Raw genomic sequence first — 14,527 nt, forward strand, 5'->3', positions numbered from 1 at the left:
ACATTCAATATACCTAGGTGAGAAGTAAAGCTCAAAACTAAACATCTCCCTTCTATTCCTACGATCTTTTTCTAGAAGCAAAAACCTGGCAAGTTTGATGTAAGTGCTAAATCAGAATCACGCTCGATGCATGCCTCCTAGAGTTGACACATGAAAAAATGATTTCATTTGCTGCCATAGATGGATTATACCAACTAAATGAACAACAATGGCCATTTTTAGTTTGTCTATCTTCTGGTTCTTTGAGCCATTTAAAACACAAGACACAAAACAAATACCAATATAAAAGGAGATAATACTCTTCTATATGTGAACTATTTATTGAACTATCATACTATGTAAAATATCACTCTTCAAAGAGGTCACAAAAAGTATAGCATTCAAAAATTTTAGGTAAAACTCTTCAAGGGTAAGCTAAATTTTTTTTTTTTTTTTTGTCAGCTTGTACAAAGTTTAATAGCAGGAAGATGTTTCTGTAGAGACTTGCAGTTGGTTCACACTCAGTTTCTGCTCATGCTATGTAGAGCATCCACAATGGTTTTATTGTACTCTGCAATCTGCTTGGTCACATTCTTCATAATTAGCTGGTAATCACTCTCTTGACTCTTGGTTGCTATGACTAATTAAATGGGTTAAGGGACAACACTGTCACTACAAATATTAATCTAATTTTGTGACTCAGAAAGGAGCCAAACTGTACTAGTATTTTTCTTATTGAAAACTGAAGATGGCACAGAAAAAGCACAATTAGAATATTTTTTAAAAAATTGTTAAAATTAAGCATCAACTGAAACTTAAAAGGCCACACAAAATTTGTTTCAAAGACGTTTGTCTACAGCATAAAATTTTTTTTTAATAATTAATGTTATTCATCTCAATCTAAATCTGGTCAGAGAACAATTCAATCTTCAGAAGAACTATGTCTCAAAGTCACATATTTTATGGCACACAAAACCAGAGTTCTGGACTTTACTGTGAATAGGAGTCTTCTGGTTTTAAAATAAGTTGCACAACTACCGGGAATAGAGCCATGAACACATCTCATCTGAAGGTACGCTGGGGTCCATGCTGCCCTGAGCTGATGTTCAGCAGTGTCCTAGAGGAGAAACTACACGAGTCAGTATCTAGCTCTCCAAGCAGAGATATTCTTGAATGGGTCAAAGAAGGGACTAGGAAACAACTTTTGGGGAAATGTTTCTTACAACTCCATGTGTGTTCTCAGCAGCTGCTTCCTCCTATGATCACACAGAAAGATAAGCAAGAAAATGGAACATAGGTACTATCTTGACAGAAATAAGATGGGGACATAGTACTACTATCAATTGGTAGATGAAGCTGAATTGGCTGAAATACAGATGTGCTTGAAAGTCAAATTTTTCATGACACTTCTTGGTTTACTCTCTCCTTTTGCTGCCCAGATATCCAAGGTACAGCCTTATAAATAACAACAAATAACTACATGTACACTCATATGTACATACATATACATATATATGGTTATATATAATTTACCCAGCAACTCTATGAGAAAAAAACATTAACTTTATTTGAGATAATAAAATTGAGGTTTAAAAAATTAAGTAAATTGTCCAAAGTCTATAACCTATAAGTAGTAGAGTCAACATTTAAAATTAGATCTCCTGACTGAAAAACCTGTGCACTTAGTCACTATGCCACACTACAGCTTCATACAGTCTGCTTTCTATTAGTTACTCTGTTACACACACACACACACACACACACACACCCTACTGTAGAATGGAAACTAAGTCTTATTTATTTCCCACATAGTTTACCCAGTATTTTGTACATTTTAGGTATCTGATATTGAATTGAATTTTATTTGTCTTTAAAGAAATTCCAAGAAAAAAAATCAGTCGAGTTCATGTGCAGTTTTTTAAAGGATACATTCTTTCATCACAAAATTATTTTGCTCATGGTGTTGCCACTTCCTCTCCAGATTTGTAAGCTAACAACAGAAAAGAAAAATGTTAACCAGTGCCTATATTCAAAAACTATATACACCTTCAAGAGGATAAGGGAAAAATCCCTCAATTTAAAATCTTTTCAACTCCTTGCATTTTATTGAGACAAAGCCATGATAGACAAAAAAGAAATTTAGAAAAGATTAAACAACAATAAATACAATAATAAATACAATGTTAAATTCGACAACAGGTTTACTTCATTTACTTTGATTGGAAAATGTTTTAAACGTTTATTATACCAATGAAGATGCCAACTGAAAGATAACTTATGATTTTCCCCTTCTTAAAAGCACTTAAAAAGAAGAATGCAACATGATGGGAATCTCTCCTTGAAATCTGAAGGTCTAATGCTACAAATGTACTGTATATTCTAACACTATAAAAGGTTCAGCTATATAGGAGAAACTTCCTTATTTCCAGGGCTAAATTTCCTGCCTCATTCCACAAGCTGTGATAAGAGCAGAGCTGCAGTGTGAAGATTGTAAGAGGGCTGGTAAAAAGCTGGCACTGTTACAATAATTTCTGCATCAACAGGAAGCTAATGTGGATATTATATTGATGGTTGCTTCCTCCGAAGACAATTTTACTGTTATAGAATTAAATTGTTTTTCTGATTTAATTAACCTTGTAACTCTGGGTTATGGTCTTTCTTTTTTAAGATGCACATAGTTTTTTTTCCTAAGCAAAAGACAGCCTGAAAAATGAAACATTAAAATAATGTTCTCCCTGGACATTTCCAAGAAGTAATAACCATGTAAAAAATCTGATAATTGAAGCAGCATTAATAATATTTCTGTCTACTCTCATGTTAAAATATTTTCAGGGTGTTAAGTTCAGTCTTAATGTAGCATCCATCCCATTGTTTCCTCTAAAGAGATAAATCTAGATATTAGGATGAATCCTAACTAATTAATTATGTGAACTGTATGTGCTGAGTTAATGCTACTAAATCAGATCTAGCTTCCCTAGATAGAAACCTTGAAGTTAAGATGGACTTAAGGAAGCAGTCAGCACTTTTTGACAATAAATCTCTAATAACCTTTCGCAAAGTCAAGTACCAAACTTTTCCTCTTTGTTTCATACAAAGAAGTGGCCTTCTTATAATGCAGCAGACCTCTTAAGTGCTACATGCATAATGCTATAAAAGCAACACTATGTCAGATGGTCAAATTCCTTCTATATTATGTATCTATTTTAGTGACTTGCCTTTAAACCTCCAAGGATGTCATGAAGCACAAATCGGTTTTTTTTTTTCTACAACTTATATTAAAAGTCTGTTATGAGTTCTTTATATATTTTGGATATTAACCCCTTATGAGATATATGATTTGCAAATATTTTCTCCCCACTTGCAAGTTGCCTGTACATTTTGATTGTTTCATTTGCTGTGTGGAAACCTTTTAATTTGATGTGGACTCACTTAATTATTTTTGCCTCTGTTGCTTGTGCTTTTGGTTTTATAATAAAAAAATTGTTGCCAAGACTGATGTCAAGAAGCTTTTCCCCTATGTTTTCTTCAAGGAATTTATACAATTTGTTCTAATATAAATATGTTTAAATGATTTCAAATAAATGACCACTTGAAAAGGTCTATTATGGAAAATTATTTATAAATTTCAAAAGCCAGTCTTTGAGAAAATAACTGCAAAAGATAGAGAGACCAGGATTTGATTCTGATCATTTGGGATTCATAAAAGGCAACACATAATACAGAGAAGCATTGTAAATTATGGCTTATGCTATAATTCCTGTATATTGGGTTAAGAATATGATTAGCATTTATTGTGGGTATAAACAAGGTTGCTATTGACTGGCTCTAAGAAATTGTGTTAGTCAAATGTTTTTCTCTTTAAATCATTTACTCAGTGGAAGAGGAGGACCAATATTCCATAAGAAATATCAATTTTTTCCTACAAACCATAAGACAATGGTCTCATAAACTTTTTCTTAGGTGTCTTCTCCAGCATCCACCCTACTCTAAACAGACTAGGATAATATTGCTACTTGCAAGTCTATACCTAGGCTTGTATATTATGAAGTAGAGACAGAGTAACTGAGTAATAAATTTGAATTATGTAAATTAGTGACTTCTAAGCTTAGTAGTTGTGGCAAACTCTGATGCAAGTCCATCTCTTTCAAGAAGAGTATCAGGTATATCTTTTTGTCAAATGGTACATCCACACAATGAAATAGCTGATATCATAAAAATATCACCAAAAAAAGAGGTTGAAAACGTTTAAGTAAGAAAATAAATGCTTAAAGACTGCATGCATACAATGATTTCATCTGTAAAAGCAGTATCATTAATAAGGGTGTATAACTGCAAAGGAAAAAAAGTTTACAAGGATATTATACCAAAATGTTAATGATGGTTGTCTATCATGATCGTATTACTATATAAAGAAAAGGAAGAAAAAATTCTATTGCATTTAGCATTAATAAATCATAGTTGCAAATTGCTAACATAGACTAATCAGATGTGAAAATAACCAATTTTTACCAGATCATAAGTACTGATTTTGTATGACATACATGCTTCATTTAATCCTCCAACAAATACTTATTGAACACCTATTATGTGCCAATGACTAGCATAGTGCTGGGGAGAAAGCGAGTGAGAGAGGCATCGTCTCTGCCCTCAGAAAGAGGTCTCAATCTAGACCTGATACCTGGTTGAGGTCATTATCAGCAGGAGAGGGATACAAAAAGGAGGCTTGTCTGTGTATCCTGTGTAAATAATCAGAGATATAAATAAAGAAGTTCAAGAATAGGATTGCTCTTTATAGAATCATTTGAACAGTTTTAAAATGAGAAATAACCTAAATGTCCAACAATTTGGAATTGGTTCAGTAAATTATGCCATAGTCATATAGTCAAATGTTATACACAACATTAAAAAAATCTACTGACAAGGGGAAGTACTTACGACATATAGTTAGTGATGAAAGCAAGTCTCCAAATAATAGGTACAAAGTCTCCAAATAATATGATACAATTTCTATCATACAAAAATAAATGTGTACTTACATATATGTATAAAGTGAGTGTACATATAACATATACATGTAGACTAGAAATATCTATCTACAAATAGACAGAATTATTCCTTCTGGGTGGTGGGATATTAGTCATTATGGCTCATTTTCATTATTTGTAGCATTCATGTGTTAACAAAGTTTCTGCATTAAAAACACTTTACTTTTGAAATTTTTAAAAGCTGTTAGTTACCATAATGGCTGTGCCCAGAACAGTGCCTAGCATAGAGTTGGCCTTCATATAGGTTTATAGAAGGCAGGAAAGCAGGAAATTTCTTTCTGAATGGAGATTATAAAGAATCTAGCTATCTTCAAAGCCAGAAAATCTGGAAGGTAAATAAAGCAGGTGAGGTGAAAATAAAAAAATTGATTGCTTTGGGGTAAAAATACACAGTAAGAGAATAGGACAGATAGCCTAAAAATAGAAATGAATTTCAGTCTTTTTAAAATTTTTACCTGAGAATGTGTCTCATTTTCTTGCAACTGTGTTTTCAGTGTCTCACATTGCACGTTTAGTTTCTCCATTATTTTTTTAAAGGTATTTCTACGGGTTGATAATACTGTTCTCTCCTGATGCAATTTCTAGATAGATCCAAACAGAAGTAAATAACAGGCTTTAGCAAATATCTAGTAAATCAATATAAATCATATTTGACTTAAATAATTTAAATGATATTCTGATAAAATTCTACTATGGCTATAATTAAAACTTGTTTGTAAAAATGTCCTATTAACTATAATAAGCTAAATTAGTATTAATTATAACTCACTAGGGCTGCCATATGTGTTCAGACTCCACCAAATTTACATTAATGTAAACGGCAATAAAAAGCCACTGACAAGTCTTAAGTAGGGAAATATCATAATCAAATTTCATTTAACCAAGTATATATTTGTTTAAGTACCCTATCCCTTGCTTTTCAATTTTTGTCTTTTGTTTGAAACTGATATCACTCTAAATTCCTACAATATATGTAAGTGTCTTTATTTTTTCTTAGCTTATATATCAAATAATCAACTGAAAATAATAAATTTTATAAACTTACACATATTATGAAATTTAATCAAGAAAAAACTATTTGAATCAAAATTTTGTAAGACTCTGTTGTCATATACCTTTTTCTTTTCTTCAGCTGATGATTTTAAAGTTGACAAATCATTGTATGTCTCCAGATCAGTTGTCATTTGCTTAATTTTGCTTTTTAGAGAATGTTGTTCCTCAGTCATTTTACTTTCCAGAAGCTCCATTTTCTGTAGATCCAACTGTAGACGCTGACTATCTGAAATGCAGGAAAAGTCAAGGGCATAATTAGTTAAAACTTTATTCCTTTCACAAAAGGAAATGCAATGATTAAAAATCATGTTCTACAAGAGTATATACACAAGAAACATATATTCACTGTAACCAGTGAGACAATACAAAGATGACTTAAAATAAATTATTCATCACCCAGGTAACCAACATAACCTGATGTGTTTTAGTCATATTTGTTTCCATGTTCACACAAACATATAAGAACATACATAGTTCTTTTTTCTTACTTAATAACATAACATATATTATGAGCAAAGACCTATTATTTTTAAACACCTTTATTTTTTTAAGCACCATATTTCAAATGTACAATCTGATGAATTTTGATAGATGTGTATACCAATGAAACTACTACCACAATCAAGATAGCTCACATTTCCATCACTCTCCAAGAGGTGCAACTTTTGAATTTCCAATTTATCCCTTCCCATCCCCTTTACCCACTGGTAACCATGTTCTCTACGTCTGTAAGTTTGTCTCTGTTTTATAGATAAGTTCATTTGTGTCCTTTTTAAAAAAGATTTCACATATAAGTGATATCGTATGCCATTTTTCTTTCTCTTTTTGGCTTACTTCACTTAGAATGACCATCTCTAGGTCCATCCATGTTGCTGCAAATGGTATTATTTTATTCTTTTTAATGGCTTAGTAGTATTCCATTTCACATCTTTATCCAGTCATCTGTTGATGGACATTTGGGTTGTTTCATGTCTTGGCTATTGTAAATAGTGCTGCTGTGAACACTGGGGTGCATGTGTTTTTTTGAATTATACTTTTCCTTGTGCCCAGGAGTGGGACTGCTGGATCATATGTAAGTCTATTTTTAATTTTTTAAGGAACTTTCATCCTGTTCTCCATAGTGGCTACACCAATTTACATTCCCACCAACAGTGTAGGAGAGTTCCTTTTTCTCCACACCCTCTCCAGCATTTATCATTTAAAGACTTTTTAATGATGGCCATTCTGGCTGGTGTGAGGTAATATCTCACTGTAGTTTTGATTTGCATTTCTATTAACAATTAATGATGTTGAGCATCTTTTCATGTGCTTGTTGGCCATCTATATGTCTTCTTTGGAGAGATGTCTATCTAGTTCTTCTGCCCATTTTTTTATTAGGTTGCTTGGTTTTTTGATATTAAGGTATATGAGCTGTTTGTATATTTTGGAAATTAGTCCCTTGTCAGTTGCACCATTTGTAAATATTTTCTCCCATTCTGTAGGTTGTCTTTTTGTTTTGTTGATGGTATCCTTTAAAACTGTGCAAAATCTTTTAAAACATACTATTTTTAATAGGGGTATGACATATACACACAGTTATATGGGGAAAAAGGAAGTTATGAAACATTATATATGTTTGAGTAAAACTTATAATTATATATACAGTTAGTTCTCATTATTTGTGGGAATTATAGTCTGTAAAGTTATTGTAAACACTGAGTCAGCAAACACTGAACTACTACTTCTAGAGGAAATACAAGATTAGGTTCCTGTGAGCCTCTGGTCACAATATTTTCATATATATAATCTTTTATGTGTGTTTTTCACTAAATATATCTTATTTAATATATATTATTAATTCCTTAACATTAGACTTAAGGCCAACTTATGCCTGAACAAAACTTACCTAACAGACATACTTTCTCCGTAAGGCACATCACAGCCTTGAACTTAGGAACACTAGTCAACGTTTCAGCACTATACTTGGGGGTCATTTTAAATAGCAACAAAGAGCACAAAAATGTAGGAAAAAATGGCATTAAATAATATACCACAAAAAGGATACTTGTTTATAGCATGAGAACTAAAGCAAGAAGGCACAGTGTTGCCTTATTCAGCCATTGCTGGGAACTCAGCATTTAAATTTTTCAAATTTTAATTCAAAATTTTCACCTGCATGTGTCCATAAATGATCATGAAAGTTTTGCAAATACGGATTTGGGGTTACAAATTAATTTTAGTGAGAAAGCAAATTTACAAATACAGAATCCATGAATAATGAGGATGGACTATACGTGTGTGCATGTGCACACACATGTGTGTATGTGTGTCTCATTCTTGCTTTCCAAAGTATTGAGCACCTACTATGTGCCAGGTGCTGAGGATATAATAGAAATCAACAGAGACATTGTTTTCACTTGAGTTTTATTCTAGAGGTTAAACTAGGAAATTTAAAAAGCATTACATTAAACTGGATAACTACTATGAAAAGAGTAATGCAAGGTATCATGGAGCATGTGGTACTGGTCAAAAGAGTTCTCTAAAGATATGCCTTTTAACTGACGCTTTAAGGATTAGAAATCAACCAACCAAAGGGAAAAGTGAGTGTTCCAGAGAAGATAATCAACATGTGCAAAGTTTAGAGGTAAGAAAGCATGGTTCCTTTGAGCAAATAACAGAAGTTCAGTATGACTAGAATCCAAAGCTCAGAGTGGGTGGTAAACTATAGACTTTGGTTGATAATAATGTGTCCATGTTGGTTCATCGATTGTACCAAATATGCCACACTGATGAGGGATGTTGAGGGTAGGGGAGTATATATTTATGGGTTGTGAACTCTATTTCCTGCTTAGTTCTATTGTGAACCTGAAATTGTTCTAAAAGAATAAAATCTAAATCTAAAACAAAAACAAAAAACTACATATACTGCTTTTCCTAGAGAAGGGGAGAAAATGGTTGGTTGGTATAGGGTAAAGTTTATCTTCCTTTAACAGCAGGTCCCCATGAAACGCTAAAAACTTCTCCAAGAGAAGAGACAGGAAGAGGATGCAGACTAGTTCCTTCTGATATGCTATGAAGTTGCAAAGTTTACCAAGCGGTGTGTACATAGTAGCAAAATCTCAGAAGGAACCACTTTGACCTGGGGAAATGTTCCTGAAATATTTTGCCATCAGCGCATTTGTTTATTCCCTGGAGTTTCCTTTCCAAAAATATAAATAAAAACTATTGCTGACAGGTTCCTTGCCTCTTTACTCATGCAGTTTATCAGTGTTTTTAATCAATTTTTTCATTATTGTCCTAAGGAGCCTTTTGTAGATGATTTTTTTCCCAATCACCTCCCTCCCACTGAATTATTTTATATAGCAGATGTATATCTGCTTATATACAGTGACTCTTTGGAGGGCCGCAAACTATTACAGTTAATGTCTGAGATTTTTTTTATCCTTCACCCAAGAAGCAATATTGCACTCTTGGGAGTCATACTGCCTCACTAAGAAACATAGAGTATACTAAGAAAATTAAGTGAGTTCCAATTATAACTTCAAGAACCAAAAGGGAGGCAATTCACAAAAGGGGAATGTAAAATTCATTACCTCTGAAAGATAAGTAAGAATATTATAAACCTCTTATGGTGATTTCCAGATACAAGAAGTTTCTTAAGAAGGATGATGTTAAAGAAAGAGAGGAAAAATAATTTATTACGCTTGGTTTAAATCAACACTTAAAAATAACTGAGTAAATGAAATTAATTGTAGGGGTCAAAGAATTCAAATCTTAATAAGGGAAATTTTCAGTAAAATCCTTATCATAATAATAAACTGGATTTTTATCTCCATTAAAACCAGTTCTCATTCTTTTCCAATTCTACATCTCTGGAGAAAATATAAATGACCAGTTTTTAAAAAGAAATGTAAACATGAAGTATAGAACTATGAAATGAAAATAAAGTCCTGATTATTGAATTCATTTCCTGGTATTGATATTTACCCTTTAAAAAATGTATGTTTCTTGATATCCATTATGCAAAGATAGTTTAAAGGAGACAAAAAAAAAAAAAAACGTTGAATTAATATTGACTTTAGATAAATAAAAAACTTAAAAATACGGTCTAAAACACAGAACAGAAGTTTTCTAGATGGAATAATTAAACATAAAATTCTTCAGCTTACAGAAAAAAGAAAATAAAGATATAAAAATAATCGTGGTTGTATATATGCAAAATAATTGAAAGTGGATCTAGAAGAGATATTGCACACTTACGTTAACTGCAGCATGATTAACAAAAGCCTAGAGGTAAAAACAACCCAAATGTTCAGTAAGGAATGAATGAATAAAGAAAATGGGGTATGTACACACTATGGGACATTATCCAACCTTAAAAAAAATAGAAAATCCTGTCACATGTTACAACACAGATGAACTTTGAGGACGTTATGATAAGTGAACTAATAAAGTCACTAAAAGACAAATATTGCATGATCCCACTTATATGAGGTATTTAAAGTAGTCAGATTTACAGAAACAGAATGTGGTTAGCAGTAGCTGAGGAGGAGGAGGAAATGGGAAGTTGTTCAATGGGTATGAATTTCAATTTTGCAAGATGAAAATGTTCTAGAGATCTGCTACATAACAACGTGCAGATAACACTATTATACTGCACACTTACAGATAGTTAGGATGGTAAATTTTATGTGTTTTTTTATCACAACTTAAAAAATACTCATAGTCAAACCAATAATAGGTATAGATCAAATTTAAAATGTACTTCCTCTAGTTGCTTGGCATATAATTCAGATATACAAATAAAACTACGGCAAACAAACTCTAAACAAATCTGGGCAGATAAAACATATTTAAATGTATAGAATGACATTTTCCCACCTATATCATCAATCTAAATTCAACTGCATATTAACAGTGTTCAGAATGCATTTATAAAACTAGGCAGTTGTGTATTAGACTGCAGAACTCTTTGGATTGTTAGGAAATTAACATAGTGCTTATATTGATTATTATATAACTCTCACAAAAAGGTCTGAGACAGCATCCTGATATCAAGTAAATGAATACATTTCTGCAGCAAAAAGTATGAACAGTTACATTAGGTAGGATAATTAAAGACTATAAATAGCCTAATGTCAGTTCAGGTCAGGCCCGGTTTTGCTGCCAAGAGCTTTTTAGATTTGAGGATTCCAGATAAAGAAATACTGTGGAAAATCTTCCATTTTAGGAATCTTTCAACGTTTTTAAGTTAGCAAATATTGCCTTCCTTCCCCATGACCTCATAAACTGCCAGAATAATTTCAAGTAGATAAAAAAATAGCTAATTCAAAGTCACCACACACCATCATAGTTAGAATCTGCCGCTTGAAAAACCAAAGATACCGTACAAATTTTCACTTGACTTTATACTAGGCTCTTTAAACTCAATCATGTGTATTTGTTCTTAATCCCTACCTGCAGTATCCAAATGGCAGCCACTAGCCACATATGGCTTTTAAGCACTTGAATGTGTCTAGTCCAAAATGATGGGCTGTAACTGTAAAATCTCATTGATCATTTTTATACTGAATACATGTTGAAATGATAATATTTTGAATACACTGGCTTAAATAAAATAATTATCGAAATTCAGTTGCCTCTTTTCACTTTTTTAATGTGGCTACTAAGAAATTTAAATTATGTATGTGGCTGGCATTACACTTCTCACTTCTTTTGGACAGTGCTGCTCTAGTCTCACGTTAGTCATAATGGCTGAAACTAATTATAATAAATCATTACCACCTCTACACCTCTCCTAACTATCCAAAGACCAAGGAGGACATGAGCCCTATGCACTTCCATTCTGCCTTATGCTTCTATCATAGTACTGTTTCATTATATTTCAATTGTTTATCTGTCACTCCACCAGATTGAAAGTTTCCTGAGGAAACAGATTGGATTTTTTAAAATCTCTGTATACCCAAGTCATAGCAAAGGCATAGAGCAATATTCAATAAATGTTAAATGAATGAGAATATCCCAATGAATTAGTATTAAGTTGATATGAAAAAAATTCTAAGCCTATAAATGATTGCAGCAATAGGCAATCGTAAATTATATTCTCAGTCTTTCAAAAAAAATCAAAGAGAGTAACATCAGACTTAAAATTTTCAGTTTTTATTACAGAAAGAAAAGGACATTAAAATCTAGGTGTCTTCTCACCTGAAGTCAGATTCCTAGCTGTACTTTGTGATTTCTGCATTTCAGTAGATTTAAAATTGAGATCATCCTGCATCATCTTCAGCTCTTGATTGGTGATAGAGGATATCTGTTTCATTCGATTTATATTCTGTATTTGCAGAGAAATAAAAATGAAAAAAATTGTACTCATTTAAGTTTCCAATAAAACTCTTGAGAATGCTGCTAAAGGACTGGATGTTTAGAATGGGTATTCTTTTTTTGAAATAGATCACTTATCATATACGTTTTATAGAAGAATACTGTGAGATTCAAAGTCAGGTTTTCTCAATAAGGAGAGGCTAATTTAAAATTAAGAATTGTTTCTTTTACCTTTGTTTTACTTGACTGTAGAAAAAAAATGCAACTGTACTAGTCTAGGAACTGACTGGATTCTTAAAACACTTAGAATATTGAAGAGACCGTGCATTTTTCTTCCTATGGTACCACACATTAGTAGATGCCCAATAAACATTTTTTGCTGAATCAAGATATTCATTAGGTACTCTGTTCTCTTACATAATAGTGAACCATTGCAATTTCTGAGTTGTATTTAGAAAGATAATCACAGTGAAAGTAAAGAAGACACCAAGATAGGCACACGGTACTTACTCTACTACTGTGCTCCAAAAGTGCAACAATGTTGGCTTCTATCTGTGCCTTCCTTTCCACTTCCTGATTCTTAGTTTCCTCAAAAGTCTCAATAAATTCTGCCAATTGAAAAATATGATGAGAAGCTACTGTTGATGTAGTTAATCACTATATAAACTGATTTGTTGGTCTGAAGAGCACTTTTTAGAAATTCAAAGCAAATTTTAAACTTTCACTGTTTAATTTTTTTATTAACCCAAGGGTAATTAAATTACTCAATAAGAGCATTTCTATATACTTTCAAACTTTCAAAGTTTAACTCTTATGACCTTAATACAAATAAATAAAAAATTTATAAATTCAGGCTCAAAACAAAAAGTTGATTAAAAAGAGATCTGAGAGATCAGAATAAGTCCTATGTTTTTACACTAGGATCTCCTTGATACATGTACAATTATTAACATCTATAATTAGCCACTAGCTTTACTTCTGAAAATATTACTAATTACCTTTTTTATCTGAAAATGGGTATTTTACTTATGCTGCTGAATTAATCTCAATAAGTTTAGTAATTTATTCAGATTATAAATAAACATTGTAAGAAATCATCCTTTTTCTTGTCTAATATAGAATTAGGACATAATTTGCTCTTATTTACATTCTTACAGTATTTCTATGGATCTTCCAAAAGTTAACTTAAAATAATTTTATTATCAGCATAAAATAACAAATTAAGTTTGAGATAATTTTTGGTACTTGCTGATATTTTAAAGAAATCTTGGAATATCATTAAATCAGAGATGGCAATGACTGCTTTATAACATGTATGAAGGTAACAACTGACATTAGACATATAAAAATGGCAGATTCTAGAAACATGATAATTAGAAAAGGAAGCCAGTAATAGTTAATATAGTCAATATTGAAAAACTTTATAATGTACAACATAAATTTAAGTGAAGATCTATTTACAAAGTCAAGTTCAGATTTTTAAAAAAGTAAGTGAGAAGCTGTAACAGAAGACTACTAAAGTTCCAGTTAGTGATAGAACCAAGTAACAAAATCAGAGGTGAGGCTAATAAATAATGAGACAAGTATTATGAAAACCTAAAAAAAGGTGAAAGATATTGAAGGTGAACATAGTGAAGCAGATAAAAGAGAAAAGTCAACATTCAATCAATGAGTGTTCTACAGATGCTCTATAGTCTATGAGTGTAAATATTAGCTTTAGAGTGTACCCCTGAATAAAAAGTCATACACACACATGTACAAAATCTTTGTAGAATTCTCTGCTCATCCCTAAACTATGCGAGGTATTTGGTAATACTTAAAGGCAAATGCTCTGAATGTCCACACTTCCACACTTCTATTATTAGTCATTACATTTTCCCAGAACGAGATCTCTGATTTAGTATAAGTGAACAGCTACCTGAGAATATAAAATTTTCGTATCTATAAGATTATTGCTTACTGTCCATACTTTCCTCCCTTTTTTTCAGCTCCTTGTACTTCTGATTCATTTCACCTATAAGCAATAAAAAAAAAACATTAATTTCAAAAACTCTAGAAACAGTGCTTAAAATGAAACATCTCTCGTAGGTTCTCTATATGCGATTAGTCATTGAATATTCAATATTTTCAATTAGGTGGGATTCTTTCAC

At 31.9% G+C, this 14,527-nt stretch overlaps 1 protein-coding gene across 6 annotated transcripts in view; it reads right to left on the bottom strand.

The window, feature by feature from the left end:
- Window positions 1–299: 299 nt before the first annotated feature.
- IFT74 (intraflagellar transport 74) overlaps window positions 300–14,527 on the bottom strand; it is a 65,997-nt gene continuing 51,769 nt past the window's right edge. For 5 of the 6 annotated variants that reach the window (XM_032479101.1, XM_032479099.1, XM_032479104.1 and 2 more), the window contains 7 exons: window positions 14,338–14,391; window positions 12,888–12,985; window positions 12,261–12,387; window positions 6,140–6,303; window positions 5,480–5,605; window positions 1,909–1,969; window positions 300–619 (listed from right to left, as the gene is read on the bottom strand). In XM_032479101.1, coding sequence (XP_032334992.1) covers window positions 501–619; window positions 1,909–1,969; window positions 5,480–5,605; window positions 6,140–6,303; window positions 12,261–12,387; window positions 12,888–12,985; window positions 14,338–14,391 — 749 coding nt within the window. In that variant the 3' untranslated portion in view covers window positions 300–500. The remainder of the gene's footprint in view (window positions 620–1,908; window positions 1,970–5,479; window positions 5,606–6,139; window positions 6,304–12,260; window positions 12,388–12,887; window positions 12,986–14,337; window positions 14,392–14,527) is intronic. The other variant, XM_032479103.1, reaches the window with a different exon arrangement.

Source organism: Camelus ferus, chromosome 4, assembly GCF_009834535.1.
Source record: "Camelus ferus isolate YT-003-E chromosome 4, BCGSAC_Cfer_1.0, whole genome shotgun sequence".
Lineage (NCBI taxonomy): Eukaryota > Metazoa > Chordata > Mammalia > Artiodactyla > Camelidae > Camelus > Camelus ferus.